Consider the following 20,128-nt stretch of genomic DNA (forward strand, 5'->3'; position numbering starts at 1 on the left):
GCTATTTTTACGTATTCATCTGTTAATGCATTATCAAAGGTGTAAATTCTTCCTTAAAAAAGCTTTGGGACTTCACCAGAGTTAGCTCTCATCCCAAGTTGTTCCTTACAATGTTCTATTCATTCTGTTCATTCTTCTCTCATTAGGCTTTCTGTGAAAAAAATGTTTTTGTAATCAAAAAACACTGGAAATCCAACCCATTATTTTGTATGTGATGCCAATTAATTATCCTTCCAAATTCTTCTTAGAATTTTTCAATAGTATTTCTTTGAGGTCATACCTGTGTTAATTGCATATGACACTCATCTTTTGCAAAGTTCATTAGTCTGATTTTAGATAGAACATTTGGTGGCCAATCCGATCGTTTTCTCCACAAGCATCCACAGAATAATATTATTGCAGTTATGCTTTTATTACACGTTGTAGGTATGTAAGTGAAATGAAGGACTTTTTTTTGGTTATTTTCTAACTGTCATTTTTAAAAAATGAGTCACCCCTTCCTACAATCATTATTTTTCTGTCAGACATTCCAAATAGTACATCTTACTTCCTCTTGCCCATCAGAAAATATCCTTTGTATTATTATGCAGGGAAAGTATTGTATTTCTTTCACTTCCAGGAATAGAAATCTGGTACTATGGGTACCTTTGAGAGAAATAATTTTCCTGCCACTGTTCTTCTGTGAAGATGTCATAATTACAGATTGCCACTCGGCAGCATTTCAATGACAAGATGGCCCTGTAAGACAATTATATGTCTGTTATCCAAAGATAAGTAATTTTTTCTTTTGCTTAGAATCATAGAATCATAGAATCTCCTGAGATGGAAGGGACCCACAAGGATCATCAAGTCCAACTCCTGGCTCCACACAGGACCACCCAAAAATCAGACCAGATGTCTGAGAGTGTTGTCCAAATGCTTCTTGAACTCTGGCAGGCTTGGTGCTGTGACCACTGCCCTGGGGAGCCTGTCCCAGTGCCTGACTGCCCTCTGGGTGCAGAACCTTTTCCTAACACCCAGCCTGACCCTCCCCTGTCCCAGCTCCATGCCGTTCCCTCGGGTCCTGTCGCTGTCCCCAGAGAGCAGAGCTCAGCGCCTGCCCCTCCGCTCCCCTCGTGAGGGAGCTGCAGGCCGCCATGAGGCCTCCCCTCGGCCTGCTCTGCTCTAGGCTGAACAAACCAAGGGACCTCAGCCACTCCTTATATATCTTCCCCTCTAGACCCTTCATCTTTGTAGCCCTCCTTTGGACACACTGCTAGTCTTTCTTATATTGTGGTGCCCCAAACTGCACACAGTATTTGAGGTGAGCCCATACCAGAGCAGAGCGGGACAATGCCTTCCCTCGACCAGCTAGCAATGCCATGTCTGATCCACCCCAGGATACAGTTGGCCCTTTTGGCTGCCAGGAGATACTGTTGACTCATATTCAACTTGCTATTAACCAAAATCCCCAGTTCCCTTTCTGTGAGGCTGCTCTCAAGCCTCTCATCCCCCAGTTTGTATGTATAGCCAGATTTACCCCTTCTCAGGTGCAGAATCCAGCACTTACTCTTGTTAAACTTCATATTGTTGGTGATTGCCCAGCCCTCTAATTTGTAAAGATCTCTCTGCAAGGCATCTCTACCCTTGATAGAGGGTAGGAATAGGGATTAGAAAGATGCTATATTCCTATTAAGAAATAGTTGACTTTCTTTTACAGATATATATCTGTTTATTTTCTGCTATTGCGTACACACTAACAGGCAAAATGTGTAATTCCCTCCTATCAGTACCTCTGGATTCAGTTCAAACTGAAACTGGTGCTTGAATTTGAATCACATAAAAATAGTTTCCTGTGAAAATGAGCATTTTAAAATGAAGTCTCAGTTATAAAATTCCATAAAAAATGGACCTTACTCTTAACTTTATGAATTATTCTCCTCCAGGAACCATCTTAGTGTTTTCTTCTTGCAGCTGTTTTTTCTAGGTTTATGGGCTTTTTTTTTTTTTCCTTTTTTTTTTTTTTTTTTTTAATGTGGCCTCTAACAGATTCTCAATCTTTTACTCCTTTACCATCCATGCCCTGCTTCTAGAGATTCCAGGGCCTTGTGGTTTTCTGATACCAGGTAAGGCTGTAAGTGATGGAATGGGTGATATGTTTAAGAACAAACCTTCTGACCTTCCTTTTGTGAACCTCAGACAGACTTCTTTCCTAAGACATGCATGTTTACTGTTTGTTTCTCCCTTTGATGATTTTAGAACTGACTCTTCATGATATATCATTTAACATAGTTGTATGAAAAGGTTTGTTATTTTAAAAGCCTAGATTCAGGATCTGAAAAACGCAATTGAAATGATCATTGCCACTGCATTGTACTGAAATCAGTGTATTCATTAGCAGTTTTGATATAAGTGACTCTGCAGATACTGATTTTGAGGCCATATACAAGAGCAAATAGGAGCTCCTGCATCATAAAAAGTCAGGATTTCAAGTTTTTCTTGCAAAGGTTTCTCTAGAAACTGGTCTTGGGAGAGTTTATCTTATGCTTTTCTTCAAAAATATTAGACAAATAAACGAGTGTGTGTGTTTATATTTATCAATAAAATAATATGCATTTAGTTTTTCACTCTTTATGAAAGAACAGTGTTTATTTTGCTTTTAAGATTTTTTTTTCAGTTATAGCTTATTGAAGGATATATATATTTCTGCAGTGTTAAAAGTTAAACAATAGGGTATTCTATTTCATACAGAATATTTTCTTTTCATATACAGGTCTTTTAACACATCCAAGCAGATAAGGGAAGGAATGATATAGTGAAAATGAGAATAGGTTCCAGAACTTCCTTTTCATTAGACTTAAGTAAAAAAAATTCTAAAACTTTTTTTTTTTTTGATCTTATAGCTGAAAAATGATGAATCAAATTGATGTTCATTTTCATTGGATCCTCCATACTTAGTAATTTGAAATAAATGCTTATGACACAAAATCAGATCAGTGTTGTTTACTATCTTGCTGGGAATCATGTTCCCATTTGCTGGCTCTTTTTCAGAAGTGAAATTTAGATTGCTAATCCATATAGGAAAATAACCTCAGTTACTGAATATTTTTTTAATTCATGCCAAATAATTGTCAGTTTATTTCATAAGAAGTAGAAATGAGGCCATCATGTTCAGCCTAATCAGTTGAGACAAGGAAGCAGAGACTTTAAGGCTACAGAACAGTGTTACATTTATCTTCTTTTATGTATGTGCTTTTCACTCCATATATTTTTCACAGAACATTTTAATACAATCTATCAATAACCAGAAATAGTCTACAGTAAATAGGCAAGACTTTCTGTATGTTAATTCTATGGTGTTTGTTTCAACTCACCTACCTTTGCTGTTTGCTGCTTTAGCAAACTATAATCAACTATAGATTTTTCTTTCAAAATAAGGTAATGAAGACAAGAATAGTCAATGATCCATACAGATGGTGACTTTGGCAATTGTCACAAATTACCGTGTTCATCTCCTTGCATTTGCTTGCAAACTGTGACACAGATGGATACCAGCAACTGCAGATAAAAAGAAAAATTTGTGAGCCTATTCCCAGCATCCCTACTGTATCTTTATAATCATATGGCTTCCTTCCATTCCAGCTCCTTTTCAATGACTTATCTGAGTTTAATTTCCAAAGAAAAAATAAGAAAGCTAAGACATCTGAGTAAAGACAAAACAAAACAAAACCCACCATACCTCAGTAAAAGTGCACTGTTGGTTTGAAAAACATTGCGGTCTGGCTCATTTTGATGAGAGCAATCAGGCAGTTCCACCCCCAGTAGGTCTGAGAAGTCTTTTTTTGTGTGTGTGTTTGTGTGTCTGTGTGTGTGTGTTGTCACTGGAGAAATCACTGGTTATTCTTTAAAATTTACAAATTATCTGTAGATAAGTATAGATTTTTTTCCGTTTGTTAAATATGAAAATAAGCTGGAGGCAATAATGTCATCAGGCAATAAAGCCGGAAGTAGTAGAGAATGTGTGTTCATTCTCTTAATAGGCATTTGGCCAATTCAACCGTGTTTTCTTTTACAGTAATCAATCTTTCAATTTTCATAAAGCATAAGAAAATGAAGCATTATTATAAGCAGGTGATTTCTAAATTTAAACAAATAACTAGTAATTTCTTTGGTTGTCTGACAAAACAACAACAAAAAAAAAAACAACACCAAAACAATAATCGATGGTTTTTAATTTGAAAACTCAACGTGAAAAAAACAAACAAACAAAAAACACTATTACAATTGTAAAGCAATGAAAAATAAATGTCTAATAAATATTTATGTTATAGGGATAAGATTTACGTACTCTAAAGATCTCAGTCACAGCTCTGTCTGGCTTGTGAAACTTTAGATTTTGTCATTATTCATTTCCAAATTCTGTTGTTATAATCATTAATATAAGAAACATGACCACAGGCATTGATGGCAGCCCTCATTTGCACATAGATTCATGGTATAGTCTGTGCTATTCTGGGGCTCAACTAATGCAGCAATGTACAGAACTGTGGCTGACTCCATAACAGAGCAAGCTGCAATATAGACCTACTTATGGTGAGATGGCTTGGACAATACAGTTTATAACATTATAGTTCAAGACATTCAACCAACTTACAGGTAATTCTGCTAGTTCATTTTTGCCATCAGTCGTATGTGATCCTGAAAACAAAAAAAATAAAACAAACAAACAAACAAAGAAAACGTTAAAAATTGTGTTCTCAGTAATACCACCAAGGGAGGGATTAGAAACTGTTATAGCTCTTTTTCTCATAGGCAATTTCTACCCACTAAAGAGACAAAAGCTGAAATTGTATTCTTCATTAAATAAAAAGGAAAGGTAATTATCATGGATCAAAACTGCGCAGATTTCAGATAATGGGGATATAGGAATCACTTTTGGGTCAGCTTTTTACTTTTTTTAAAATGATAATTAAAAATCAAACCAAAAAAATTAAATCCCAAATGTATTTGGGCACATTAGAGGAATTACGGGCAGTCAAGCATTCAATTCATGTAGAAATACCACAGTCTAAAAATACAAACATTGTTTTTAAAATTACAGCAATGTGCAAATATATCCTGTTAAGTATAAATCAGTGTTAGTTCGTTTATGACTATCACATTTGTATTTTTAAGGGCCCGTGGATGTTAATATTCTCGCAAAATGTAACCCGTGCTTATCGAATCCATGTAAAAATGATGGAACCTGCAACAATGATCCAGTTGACTTCTATAGATGTACTTGTCCATATGGTTTCAAGGTAGGTAATGAATGAAGAAGAAAAAAATATTACAGAAATGTAAGCCTCGCCCTTTTAACATTTACAAGGAGTTTTAATTTACTCCACTAGAGTCTGTATTTTCTTAAATGATGTCCTTGATCCCTGCATAGGGTCAAGATTGTGATATTCCTATTCATGCCTGTATCAGTAACCCATGCAACCATGGTGGAACTTGTCATCTGAAAGAAGGAGAAAAAGATGGGTTTTGGTAAGTTGTTTTTAATTGTAATATCAGAACGGAAATCTATTGGCTCTTATAATATATGAAATAACTTTGGTGTTAATCTTTGGGTTCTCTTTGTTGGTAATTGCACCACAAAGTCAGGTTTTCAGTGCTTCTCAAGTTTTCAGAACATGTTACTCTCCATGGAAAGCTTCTAAAGCTCTGACACTGTTAAAAACAACAACAAATGATTGTGATTATTTGAGGCTTATCAGGTCAAGACAACATAGTATTGACTCCATTATGCTAATTAATAGCTGGCTAGATCCCTGCTGAAAAAATCTCACAATTCATCTGTTGTTGTGTGTATTACTTCAACAGACAGCATGTAAATGATAAAATGTAAATCCCAGTGAAACAGAAAATTAATGATTCATTTGAAACTCACTATGCCAGCAGATAAACATGCTGTGAGCGTTTTTAATCTTGAGTTATTTAATCACACAGTACAATTACTCCAGATGTACTTCATGAATTATGAAATAAAGTTCTTTAGCATTCTTCTGTGAAATTATTAGTCATTTAATAATCTACACCTCAAGCTTGTTAAAAATGACACTTCAGAAAGAAACAATTCATTATCCTGCAATTCATTAAGACATTATTCTTATTTTTTATTCTAAATTCTGCGCAAAGATTAGTTTTCTATTAAAAATTAAGCATATACATCTCAATATTATGCCTCTAGAATTTAAAGTGACACAATCACATCTCAGAATTTGACCTTTTTAATTTATTTGTTTAAACACTACATATTTTGAAAATTAAAGCAATCTTATAATCAAAGTTGCAGGAGTTATAGATACTGCAAATTGCATGTAAATGCATTCATGGTCATATTTGAGTGACCTTTTACATTTACTACCTTTTTATATATTTGCTTTGCATAAACATATGTAAAAGCAAAATAAAAATTACAGCTTTGAAGAGCTTATATAGTCTTTGTTTTATATTAATACATGTATTGTACTTGGAACTTTAAACAGAGCTTTATGATGGTGCATTTAACTGAATGATAGTAGAATAGTAGTACTACATACTAATCCCTGATTCCACAGTCTTTTCCATGTGTTTAAATTAACAAAAATAAATAAAAGACATATAATCTCATTTTATAATATAACAGGTGTTTCTAAAGGAGTGCCCAGTTATGAAATTTAAACTCCTTTAACTAAAAATAAAGGCACAAATTGTTATTGTTGCTGCTTTTTCTGTAACATAAAATTTTAAAATATTTTGGTAATGTTTGTTATATGGTTTTTTATATTATATCATCCATTTTCCTTTAGAGGGGATAGTGATTATGAATCAATGTTCTTATTAATTACAGTATTTCTTGTCTGGTCTCCCTAGCTAAAAACTTCATGTGGTCGGTTTTATTTTCTGTATTACAGGTGCACTTGCGCAGATGGATTTGAAGGTGAAAACTGCGAAATAAATGTGGATGACTGTGAAGACAATGACTGTGAAAATAATTCTACTTGTGTGGATGGAATTAATAACTATACTTGCCTCTGTCCACCTGAATATACAGGTAAGAGTATAAAGAGCAAGTACAGGTAATTCAAGAATTCCTAATAGAGAAACAGTGATGTTTTTCAGTTTGCAGATGAATTAGTGGTCATTCTACAATTGGTTTAAAGTCAAGTTTCCCTCAATATTTTTCTTCAGTAAGGCTTGTAGTCAAAAGTAGACTTTACACCCATTCATTAATTCCTCTGTTTTGAAATAACAACATTTTGATATTTAAAAGTTCTTTCAAAATGTGTCCCTTACATCTGTTTACCTAAACCAAACAGTCCAGTGAAGAATCCCTCTAGTTGTTGAAATCTGAAAAATATTCTTCTTTTGTCTTACATTGTCCAAGCTGCTACCAGGGCAAAAAAGAATCTATCTGTGCCAGTAGGGAACTGGATTTGGCATCCCTAAATGCTGTCCTGCCCTCCTGTAGAAAGATTAATGCAGATTGTGATGCTTTCTGCTCTAGCACACAAGAAAATAGCATTATTAGAGTGTGTGAAATTGTTCATTTCTATCAGTTGGCAGCCAGGCCAAAGCATTACCCTTTCTTTCTTTGAAACAGAGGGTCTCTTGCTTATTTTCACAATCTCTGTGAGAATGAAGAACAGTAACAACAGGAACACTGGAGAACGAGAATTAGGATCTATTGTTTCTGTTGATATGTTGTTCAGTTTTTCTAGACATCTATTTTCTGTCAGCTAGTGGACTACTAGAAGAATGCAGGGCTTAAATTCACAAAACCATGATTTGAAATACATGACAAAGAAATGTAAAATCCTCCATAACCTAGGAATTAGATATACCTAGTCATCCTATATAGTAACTATAATTAATCCTATTTTGTCTGTCAGATAAGCTTTTTAATGCCCTCAGGGAACACTAAATTTGAGCTTTGGATGACTGTGAGGAGAGGTGAACTCATGAAGTAATTTCATTTATTGTAAACAAAATTAGCACCTTTTTAATCCAAGGTATTTCCATCATTAGTTCTACAACCTACAGGATTGCTCAAATGATTTAGGGCATTCAAATTTAAAGTCAGTATTTAAATCTTGGAAACCCACAGTGAGTGAAAATGATAGAACACCGGTAAAAGAAATGCAACTTCATAATCTAATATATGTATTTGTGCAGTACTTATTCTGAGTAAATGTTTGGAAGAAATTTCTTCATGCAGAATGAGCCACAATACCTAAAACAACACAGGTTAAAAGGTTAAGTCGACAGAATAAGATACATAAGAACAACTGGGTGGTCCACATCTGGAAAATTAGACATAACCTTCTGCTTAACCATACTCATTTGCCAGGTACTGCTACCTTAATACCTAGAAGCAACGGACAGTTCAAGCCTTAGAAAAAAATAACAGGTAACCGCTTCAATAAGTAGTGGCAGATGTTTGTTATTTCTCGGATAATTAATATTTTAGCTATGTCCGAGTCAAGCTTCAGATTCCTGAGATTCAGTTGCCATCTCCTTTAAAAAGGATTGGATACTCTGCTGTGTAGGATGGTAGAGAGCAAACCAGTCACACGAGCTGAGTTTTCCTGTTTGGTGATTTCATGCTAGGAGGTTTCATGTACTTATTAAATAGCAGACAGTTCATTTGCACGTCCATTTCTCCTCAGCAGTTTCGCAGTTTTTTTGCATATTACCTGTTTCTTCATTTTCGACATCGCTGTAGGTGCATTTGGACTGCTAGGGCCAATAGCTTGTTGTATTCACAATATCCCATGGGAAGGACTGCTTTGCATTAAATATCCATGGAGTGGATACAAAGGCATGTTTATGTGTGCTAGCCTAAAATTTTGATTAAGTGCGCCTCTTGTATTTCTGTAGTATTGTAATTGAAATGTATGTTTTATATTTACAATTGAAACTTCAATAGTAGCATTTCTATATATATGTATGTATATGGTTAGAGCAAAAAGGGAAGCATAAGGATTGGTAAGATATTTAACCTGATGTTTGTATTGCAGTTTTGTTTTTAGTTTAAATAAAAGAAAGTGTATTTTTTAATTTGACTCATCACTGAGGAAGTGGCGATTACTTTTCTTTGAGGAGGCTGCTGTTGCTGTAGAACAGTTTGTGCCTAATTCTGAAGGGAAAATGCTATGAGTTTATATGGCAAGTGTTCTCGTTTCCTAACAGTAATCCTTTTAGAAAAACAGATTTGCTTTTATGGATTTGGTGCCTAGTCATAATTGTTACCGAAATCAGTAAGTCATGTGAATAGGTGAGAATCTTCTCACCAGCTCAAGAATAAATGAAAACAATCTATTGGTAATCAGTACGTTTAGCTGTTCTGTTCTCAAAAACTGTTGAGATTTTACACTATCTCATTAGATTATTTCAACACGTTACCAAAAACAGACACACATGCAAGACCAGAGCCTCATTTCATAGATAAGTTGGACATAAGTTGTAGCAAAATTTCATTTTTTTTCATTCCACAGGATACAGTGCAGAATTCTACAGTACACTGTCTTACAAAGCATCTGAAGATAGACACAAGGTGTGAGATCTTAAGTTAGTTTTAATCCAGATAAATTGTAAGGAGAAAATGTAAAACATCAAGCTGGTCTTTACACCCGTCATCCCTGATCTTTCATAGTAATTAAATAACTTGGAGCGTTAAGAGTTAAACTGACAGTAGTCTGGACACATTGGGATCTAGAAATGGTAGTGTTCAGAATACAAAATAATCTTACAGCTGCCTCTAGTGTATATGCGATACCAAATTATTTATAACATTTTTTTTTCTCTGGCCAATAGCTTGATTTCAAAGATAAGTAACAAAATCCCTGCCAAGTATAGATACAGTGATTTTTCATGAGGAACTTTATAAGCATGTGGATCTTGGTATCTGTTCTAACAGGTTAAAATCAGATTTGCATATTGCTAATGTGGTGTGGTTTTTTGTTTTATTTTGTTTTTATGGAAGGTATTTTTCACTTGATGAATTCCTGTACTAGCTGGGCAAAAATAAACTAACCATCAGGAAAACTGTCTATATACTCAGCAGATTGAAAAATATATGTATTTTTAAATACAAAGGTACTTATCTCTAGCTCAGAAAGTCCCTGGGCTGTAAGGTGCTGGAGGCTTGGACAGTGTATATAACAGAAAAATACCACCATAAACTTGTCCTGTTCTCTTCTAATTTTATTGGCCATGCGTTGAATTGTTTATGTTCAAGATGTCACAGAACATATATACTGGATGTGGAAGTGCACCAGCCCAGAATATTTTTTTTTGAGTGAATGGTTATCTACAAACATGCTTTATATTTCACACAGCATAATATAAGAAAGAAGTCAGCTGGAACCTGTTGGTATGAATTGTAAATCATTCTTATTTAAAGTTTTAATTTTATGTAGAAGGCTTACTGGAATCTCACCTCTGGAAATACATATAAAAAATACAAAAAAAAAATGTTATAGGGAAAGTTATAATGCAAAACCAAACAGTCACTTTCTCCCTTTTCTAAAAATCTGATGAAAATTGACACATCTCAATTAAGCATTGTTGATTTTAATATATATATATTTATATATATTATATATATATATATAAAAGCCTGTTAGCTTATGTTATTGCTTAAGAATTGGGAATCCATTTTTTCTCTGCCTCAGTTAAGTTTTACAATTGCCTCTACAATTACAGGTGGAAAGACAAAGAAAGGTATTTGCGTGATACTGAGAGCTTTCTTAAGATCACAGACTGTAACTGTGAAGTAACAGGAAATAAACGCAATCATCAGACATTCAGACTGCCTGATGAAACCTTGAGAAATAAAACATTTAAAATGCATCACTATGTCCTGCACTCTTTAACTCTGCTATTCTCTAAACATTATCATCTCCTTTATTTTAAACTCAATCTAGTAAACATCAGGTCATTTTATGTACATTCTATAGATTACAGATTATCATTTCTCTTGCTCATTGCCATCAGTCATTAGATCACAGATCTAACTGATCCAAAACTAAAACCTTTCCTATGCCACCAGTGGCATGTACTTCTTACCTTTTCTGTTTGTTTTGCTCTGCTGTAGGTGAGACTCTGAAGCTTGCTTCATTTTGCTAATCAACCTCTCTTGCTGCTATAGTTGTGCATTAGCTTAATGTGCTATGCTGTTGTATTACAATGTAAAAAGTCTTCTTGTCTCTTCTGTCTTTGTCACTGCAAGCTGCTAATCTGAATGAAGTGGAAAAAGGTCAGTTGTCTTTTAAGCCTATTTTCACTTACTTTGTTTTTTCACTTTCCTTTCCTTAAAGGTGCATGGATTTCAGTTCTTAAATAAGATCAAATGAATCGTATATAGGTATTATTTAGAAAGCTCACTGCAAATCCTCAAATCAGGCACCTTGATCTAGCTGTGAATACATGTCAAAAGAGTCTTGTTTAAGCTACAGATCACTGTGCAGGAGTACTTTAATACTACCTTCACTGTCTTTTTTTTTCAGATATGTTAGAAATTTGTGCATCCTGATAGGACTAACAAAAAGGTTTACATGTTGATCTTCTGAAATCTTTAGTCTCATTATTTTTAAAACATACCTTGGTTCCATTCTAATGTATTCTGTATTATATAGCACTGTTTTGCTGTAATTTCTTCATTAGATGATGGTAGTAGAAATTTTTCTGGAGTATAAAATGGCAATCCCCTTGCTTATCATATCTGTGACCTTTTTTTTTTTTTTTTTTGCCATAAATATCTAAAATATCTGAAATGAACACATTAAGCTCAGACTATTGTACAGGAAAGGTAATGGTGGAAATATTTATGACACTAACTTTGGATGTTCCTGATCTTTTTAGTTTTAAAAGGTTCTGCCTAACACCTATTTCACTAACAGAGGTAAACCATCTTCTGTACAAGCTGATCTATGCAATCTGAGAACTAACATAATCAGTAACAATATATTTATAAAGTTATATTTATATACTTATAGTTATTTATATTTCTACAACTAACTTTATAGTTTTGAAAGCAAATGAGTCAAGTCATCTTGTAGTGTATTTGCTATCAAGTTAATTTGATAAACCTATTGTGCTGTCTGTAAAACAATATAATATTTCACTAGCAATGAAAAATATTTTTCATTAACCGCTAAACAGCATGTTGAGCAAGTCTGCAACTATACCATCAATTTTGATTAATTTAGACATCCGGAGAATTATTCTTACAACTTAAATTCAGAGTCTAAATACCCTTTGCAAATGATGGAGTGAAACAGACATTTCCAGAAAGTAATTCCAACTGTAGGTGTTCCATGGTTAAGGTTGTATTCAATTTAGACATGTTCCTCTATTTGCCTTTTACTGTTATTATTTGGACAGAAAAGATAGCTCTCCATTTTTCTTTCCCCCTTGTCACTTCCTAAGTTTTTATGTCTATAGTGTTCTGTTACTGTCCCAGTATGAAACTGTTTGATTTTATAAAAAGAGTATTCGACACTAGGAAAACTAGAAAAAGTGAAAGATCAGTTTAGAGAAATATAAAAATTGAGTTCTTTGTTATCCTTGCAAATATATTTGTATGCTTAATAGTAAATCAGCCAAGCAGATTACAATAACTTGTTCAGCATCAGTGATTTATGGATAAAATTTGGTTTGTCACCGATTTCCAGCCGTGTAAACTGAAAAATTTTAGGATTTTCTTTTGTAAATGAAACAAACAAACAAAAACCCAACCTTATTTTCTATGTCCATGAAAAAATGGCTTTTTAAATGGAATGTAAACTGAAGATGTGACTGTGGAAAGACTCAAGTCCCAATTTCAAGTTGAAACAGATGTTATTTGTGTATAATTAGGCTTGCTGGTATTTTGCATGTCTTTAAAATGTGATAAAAGGTAGAAAGGCAATGAATCCTAAACAGAACTGTAGTCATTGTGAGTGTATGACACAAGTGTGAACTATAACATGTTAAAATTACTGATTTTATCAGGAATACATTTCTCACAAACAAATTATCAAAGACCCAGGGATATGAACTAAGTTCAGCATCAAAGTTAAGCAGGTGTGTGTGATAAATGCTTGTATTTTCTTGCCAGCTGAACATGAAAGTCAATTATCAGTCTATAACTTGCTTGAAGTATCAGTCAGTTTTATCATGGCATACATCTTTTGAATTGTGACAGTTGTAGGAAGAAAGGATAATTTTAAGTAATCATCTCAGTTTAGGCAAGCCCAAGACACAGATGTAAATTCTAGTTTCATATCTTTCAAAACTTCATTAAGTGGCCTTCTAGCTGCTACAATAAAGGAGTTTTCAATTCAGTTGGTAACCAAATAAGTACCTGCCTAAAGTTTAAGCATGCAAGCAATCAAATGGAAATCATACCATATAAAACTTGATTAAAATTCTAATTATTTTATTAAATCAGGATCATAATCCTCAGTCTTGTAAGAATTACATGTTAACGTTACAACTTCTAAGAATAAAACAATACCTTTGCTACCCTTGCTTTTCATCACTTGTAAAATTTTCTTTCATGAAGATTAGTAGTCAAGCTCCTAATATACAATAGTACAGTCATTTGAAGTATATTAAAGTATTCTAGCTGCATTTTCATGAAGGGGGAGTATATATCCTTGGAAATCTAAGCCACTTGCTACTAGTTTGATCACTGTCATTAGTGATTCTAGTCTATGATCATAGAATCACAGAATGCTAGGGAATGGAAGGGACCTTGAAAGATCATCTACTCCAATCCCCCTGCTGGAGCAGATGATCCATCGTTCTGTTTTCCTTAAGTGTCTTAAAGCTTATCTGCCTAAAGTTACTTTTTTTTTTTTTCTGCCAAACAGCATACATACAAAATAATTTAAAATGTTAAACTAAATAAGCCCCATCTTGCAGATCTACAAGCATGAGACATAGCTGAACAGAGGTAAGCAATGGTAAAAGACGGGAAAAGTCTAGCAATGAATCACATTTAGAATTTTACTTTAAAATTAAGTTCCAAAAATATTTTCCAATTCCAAAAAAATATATAAATTAAATATTATAAACTGCATCCTTCTGTAACTGTGAAAAAAAATAAGCTACATTATCCCTTGTAGAGTAGATGTTTTTGTCTTTTGTGAATAGTGAGCTCAGTACTTTAAATACTTTGTTGTCTACTGTTTGTCAAATTCAAGACTTCATAAAAATGCAGCAATTTCTGTATATATTTTGTTAAGTAGCACTAAAGTTTCCTAACCATTCCCACAGTCTGTTGACTATTTCAGTCAGAAGTAATTAACAGAGACACCAAATCAAACACTCCGACTATAATACCTAGCTTATAAAACAGACTGCAGAAGTTAACTCACAATTTATGGCAGTCAAGTTCAGAAGCTGGAACAGATAAATATGTACACATAGAAAATCCTGCTGTACTAGTAATTACCCATAATTCTGCAGTATGTATTTGGTATTTTAGTTTTGGAGCAATTAATAAGTATTCTAGCAAAAAACTGATTATGATGATTAAAATTGACCATTCTTTCTTTTGAATCATTTCTCTAATTTATATTCTAATATCATACTCAGTTTTGCTAATACACTGGTGATTTTATGCTTGTTTCTTCAGTAAGCTTGTCAGTAATTTTCAGTGTGCTGTAATATTCAGCAGCCCATGTTCATTTGTCTTAGCTCTCTTCTCTTCATTCAGAAATATACTGGGTCACATTCCTTTATATAACTATATTTTAAATTTATTGTCCAATTAGAAAAATAGCAATGATGTAAATCATTTTTCATATCATTGCATTGTTCTTTATCATTTGTTGTACTATGTGTCTTTATATATTGGAAAATCCAAAGTGTTTTTTTTTTCTATGATTTATAATGTCATCAAATCATAACAGTGTATTAACATACACAGAGGAAACAAAAACTGACCTGTGAATCTAGCAACTTATATCTTTGGTTAGGTAATCAAGGGTTGCACACAACTAGTTATCAATATTCAATAGTGCTGTCTGACTGTTTATATCTGAAACATCATCTATATCTAGTGGTAAAATCTCAGCAAATATTCCAGTTTTGATGTTGGAGGGTTGCCTTCATTCAGACTATGTTGATCACACAGAGTTCCACTGGTTTTAGTGCTACTACGTACCAGAAACCAGACTCCATAGTTTTTAAGATGTCTCATGAAAACAGAACAGTTTCTAATTAAATTTTGGAACATTTTCATTGATTTTTTGACACTTTATGTACTGCTTATTTTTAAACAAACTAGTCTGTTGCTTTTTTTTTCTGTGTACAATAATGTTCCCATTGTCATCTTCAAAAACATGGTTACTTAGCCAAGCTCAGTTACAACAGCCTTAGTATTGTTATATGATGAGTAAAAGAAGGTACAGACACAGTGGTAGTAAGCTTCCTTGAACTGAGACATTTTTTCACAATTGTTTTACATTATTTTGTAGAATGGTTTTAAAAACATTCCATGTTTTTTAAAATCAGAGAACTCTCTAACATTTCCTTCCAGTAAAGTCAAGAAGCATAACTAGATAAATCTGATATTTCCTTCAGTGAGCTTTTCACTTTCATCACTCTTGTCATTTCAACAAAATTATTTTCTCCCTTTCACCATTGTCTCAGTTAAATTCTGAATAACGCATTGGTTATTCAATATGCTAAAAGAGATGTTACTTTACGAGGAAGCTATTATTTAGTGATTCAGATTCGGTGTCATGTATTTCTACTTACTTTTTCTATTTACTTTTCCTCAAACAGTTATGTTTTCATTATGGAAAAGCTCCACTCAGAAGATAAATCTGTTAACAGTACAAATTAAGAACTAGTGGGTTTTTTTTTGGGGGGGTGGGGGGTGGGGGATGGGGGAGAGTGTTCTTCTTATATTCTCATTGAGAAGTTCAGTATCTGATGTAAATTCTTTGGATTCCATCTTAATTTTTTTTCTTTTTATTGATTCTATGTGCAAGTCTGTCATGAATTCTACTGTTTCTTTATAATGAAAGAGTTTGTACTTCCTGTAAAATTGACCTTTTTGTTCATAGGGCTTTGAACATTCTCCTTTCACTACAACTTCACTGCATGGAACACCATGTTTATCATGTCCTTTCGTTGGTTCCAGTTTCCTTTCATATGCTGGTTGCTAACTGTTTAATTGAAAGCTCCCTGCGGTTATATGATTCTGGTTTATTTCACACTATGTACAATTTCCAAATGCAGAGATACTTTCCTTCCTTTTACTCTATCACAGCACATAAAGCCCTGTCTTTTTAAGACAAGTGTTGTTTTTTTAATCTTCCTTTATATTGTGGAAAGTTTCCACAGAGTACTCAAATCAAAATCTGACCATAATTTCAAAAGCATCTGTTGATACTTTCAAACCATTTGGCTGCAGTAGGTCTGGTGGTATAACATTGATTTTACAGTTTGAATTGGATACTTTTCAAAACTGTAAGCATTTTTAAATCCTAAATGTCTAGTTTTACTCTTAGCCTATATGCAGGATTCCCAGCTATGACTTGGGAATTAAGACTTTTCAAGCATCCCTGAACATTTCGTGAGGTAATTCAACTTTCAGTGTAGTTCTGAAGACATTAACACCATCAACTCATGACTACTAAAATGCAGTGTACTCTAAGAAATTATGTTATTTTATAAGTACCTGGATAAAAAATAAAAAATGGACATGCTTAGACACTGCTCACTTAGAAGTCTTCAAGAAACTTCAGAAGTCTATAGTAATCTAAGCCATGGCCCAGTTTCTCTTCTGTACCAAAATCAATGCCAGTTCAGTGAAGTTGACAGTAGATTGCTTGCTTCTATAACACCAGTCTTAATTCGTCTTCTGAAAAAGTATTATTTTTTTTTCCACTGACCTCTTATTGTGCCTACAGAGACAGGAAACCTACAGCCCTGCTGGAAAGATAGGCCCAATGTGTCATATTGGAAGGTCTGTGGTATACTGTTAGGATTAATAATCTTGGGAATGTTTAGAAAGTTTTTTTGTCCTAGTCTTATAAGTACTGAACAAACTAACTTTTTTATTATTTGTAATTGAGTTGTCGTATATATGTGTGTGTGCACATATCTTTATGCATACATATACATTTCTAATCCATAAAAATACATATAAACTAAGTTAAAAAAAAAAAGAGTGCTTTTTGCTTGTTCCTCTGCATGTTCTTGAAAATCTGAATTCTCTATTCAATATTCAACAATATCTCACTCTGAAATATTGATGCCCTTTAAATGGCTTTTAGCCATTGCAACAAGTTCTACAAATTGACTAAAGACTATGTGACGAATTACTTCAAACAAACCCTTTGAACAGAGAAGCGGATCTGGTTTTTGTTTGATATATCATGGGATGCTAAGAATCCCCGGTATTTCAGGATTCTTTGTGCACTGACCTAGCCATAACGGTTTCACGCTTCAAGACTAGTAAGTCCATAGAGAGTTTGAAGAGGCTTTGAGGATAGAATTTAAATCCTGTGTATTAGTCATCTTCAGTGGCCTGTATTTGATCTTCATTCAGTTTCCTAAATATATTGACTATCACATTGTTATTGACAGCTTTCCTGAGGTCTGTTAAATAGCCTGTGCTTGAACACTATTGTCTTGTGTTAATTCAAAGCTTATTTGGTTTTGTATGGGAAATGCTCTACTTGCAAATCGGTAAGGTGCTATATTTGTTTTTTTGTTTTTTTTTTTTCTTTTAATCTTTGTGTGGAACCAGTGGAGCCAGTCTGGATCTTTTTTTTGTTTTGTTTTTGTTTTCCCCTGCTGGATGGCTGTGATGCACTTTTCTAGCTGTTTTTCTTTTTTTATCCATGTTCAAGGTTATAGTGAGGTTCCATGCATTATAAAACTTTAACATATATATTACTAATGTGTTTTTATGCAGCACAACCATCTTGGCTCTTGTTCAGTTTTGCCTTTTTCTCTGACATTGCTGCTAATGGGGACTGTTCCTCACCTCTAAATTTTATTTGTTTTTCTACTGTTTGAAATAAATTTTACATATCCTAAGAAATAAGTTCTGGAAATAATATGTGAGGTCTTGAGTAGTCATGATAGTATGTAGTCTTAAACAATGGTAAGTATGCTTGCTGTGGAAATGACAGCTTTCTAAGGAGGAATTGTTGAAGCTGCCCCTCCCCACACCCCAACCCCAGAAGAAAAAAAAAAAAAAAACAAGACAAATAGACATTTAACCATCTACTGTTGCTTTCAGTTTATTATTACGTGTACTTCTGTAATGCCAGAGAAGCCCATGTAAGACAGAGAGTAGTTTCTGTGTTGTGCTAAGCACTCTGAGAACTTGACAAGGAGCACTTTAAGATGTCAGAAACCTTATTGCTTAATGACAGTAGTAGCTGATGAGCTTGTTCATAAACATATACGTGCATATGTGTTTTGGAAGATACCTTAATTCATATTCCTGCTCTAGAACTCCATTTTGATGTTATTATCCTGTACCTTTCTGCCTTTTTCCAATCCACCTGTTGGTGATTCTACCCAAGATGTGTCCCTAAATGGTCTGCCTTTCTTCTTTCCCCCACTGTACTCATGATGATGCTGTCCTCATCCTCAGTACTGTGCTGCCTTCCAGCAGATATTGACTGCTCATTCAGGCTCTTTTCATTGGTGGCCAGTGTCCAGACAAGAGGCAATGGGCACAAACACGGGAGTTTCTGTCTAAACATCAGGTAGCACTTCTGTGCTGCACAGGTGACAGAGCCCTGGCACAGGTTGCCCAAAGAGGCTGTGGAGTCTCCTCTTTGGAGATCTTCAGAAGCTGCCTGAACATGGTTCTGGGCAGCCTGCTTTGGATGGCTGTGCTTGAGCAGAGGGTTGGGGCAGGCAGCCTTAAACATGCTGTGATCTAGCTACACTGCTGGCCAGCACCACACTTAGCTGAGTAAAACTGAGGGATACTAAGTACTGTTCTTCCTGAATTAAAGTTTGACTTGAGCACTGAAGACATCTGCTGTCTTCTGCTCTTTTCTTCCTCATTTTGGTGCACAGTTCAATTTCTCTACTCACTTGACAAATAACAAGGAGCAACCCTACTCCTTCCATAGTTTTAGGTCCCAATAGATCGAGTCTCTAAATTCATCAGGTATAGGGTTTAAAATACATATATTCTTCTTATGGATGCTAGAATAATTATACTTCTTTTACAAACCAGTGATAAAATTTGTGAGGACACTATTCATGGTATCTTCTGATTAGTTAGGGAACAAGACATTAGTTGATCTGTTTACATACATATAAGTGTTTACTTTTCAAAAAGTTGCAATGAGATCCTATTTTAACCATATTAAAATATTTTATAGATTATCCAGCCCATGTTAAGCTTCTAACAGCAGGGAATTATTTTTCTTTTCTTTTCACAGAACAGGTATATTATGACATATTATGACAACAGATAATTGTGGTATATTGGATTGTCAATTAGGAAAAAGTAGAAAGCAAGTTTTCATTGTTGGGTAATTGGAATTATATTGTCAGACAGTAATATTAACAGGTGTTTTTTCAGGGAACACATTACTTATAGTACAAATCTGAATATTTCTGTGTGAAATGTATTCATTATATCATGAGGTATGTATTTTTTTAGTGTTAACAAAAAAAAATCATAGCAGTTACTTTTAAAATACAGTTATTTTCAGGTCACTGTGGTGTTTTCACTGAGTTGACAACATACATTACATTTCAGGTGAGCTCTGTGAGGAGAAACTAGATTTCTGTGCTCAAAACCTGAATCCTTGCCAACATGACTCAAAGTGTATATTGACACCCAAAGGTTACAAGTAAGTTTAAAATATTGTCACGATCTATCTGAGTCTAAATTTCTATTTATTTATCCTGTTCAACTTCTTTTCTTTTATTGGAAGTACATTCTATTCTCAAAATACTGGTTTCAACTATCATCAAATATTGTGGTAGTATAGACCCATTTATTTTCAGGTAGATCTACATTATTATCTTAAATATGTTTTCTGAATTAAAAGATCCTTAACAGTTCTAATTTCAGTGAGAATTTAAAGAGGAACAAAATATAGAGCGGTTAGTCTATGTAAGTGTCTATACAAACCTTTGT

The 20,128-nt window shown here is 34.0% G+C and overlaps 1 protein-coding gene across 10 annotated transcripts in view; it reads left to right on the top strand.

Annotated features, from left to right (window-relative positions):
- Nucleotides 1-20,128, top strand: part of SLIT2 (slit guidance ligand 2) — a 264,142-nt gene that overhangs the window by 221,425 nt on the left and 22,589 nt on the right. For 7 of the 10 annotated variants that reach the window (XM_066995708.1, XM_066995705.1, XM_066995709.1 and 4 more), the window contains 5 exons: nucleotides 5,155-5,279; nucleotides 5,411-5,508; nucleotides 6,918-7,057; nucleotides 11,237-11,263; nucleotides 19,745-19,838. In XM_066995708.1, the coding sequence (XP_066851809.1) occupies nucleotides 5,155-5,279; nucleotides 5,411-5,508; nucleotides 6,918-7,057; nucleotides 11,237-11,263; nucleotides 19,745-19,838 (484 nt within the window). The remainder of the gene's footprint in view (nucleotides 1-5,154; nucleotides 5,280-5,410; nucleotides 5,509-6,917; nucleotides 7,058-11,236; nucleotides 11,264-19,744; nucleotides 19,839-20,128) is intronic. The other 3 variants (XM_066995702.1, XM_066995704.1, XM_066995706.1) reach the window with 1 other exon arrangement.

The sequence above is a fragment of the Anser cygnoides genome, chromosome 4 (assembly GCF_040182565.1).
Source record: "Anser cygnoides isolate HZ-2024a breed goose chromosome 4, Taihu_goose_T2T_genome, whole genome shotgun sequence".
NCBI lineage: Eukaryota > Metazoa > Chordata > Aves > Anseriformes > Anatidae > Anser > Anser cygnoides.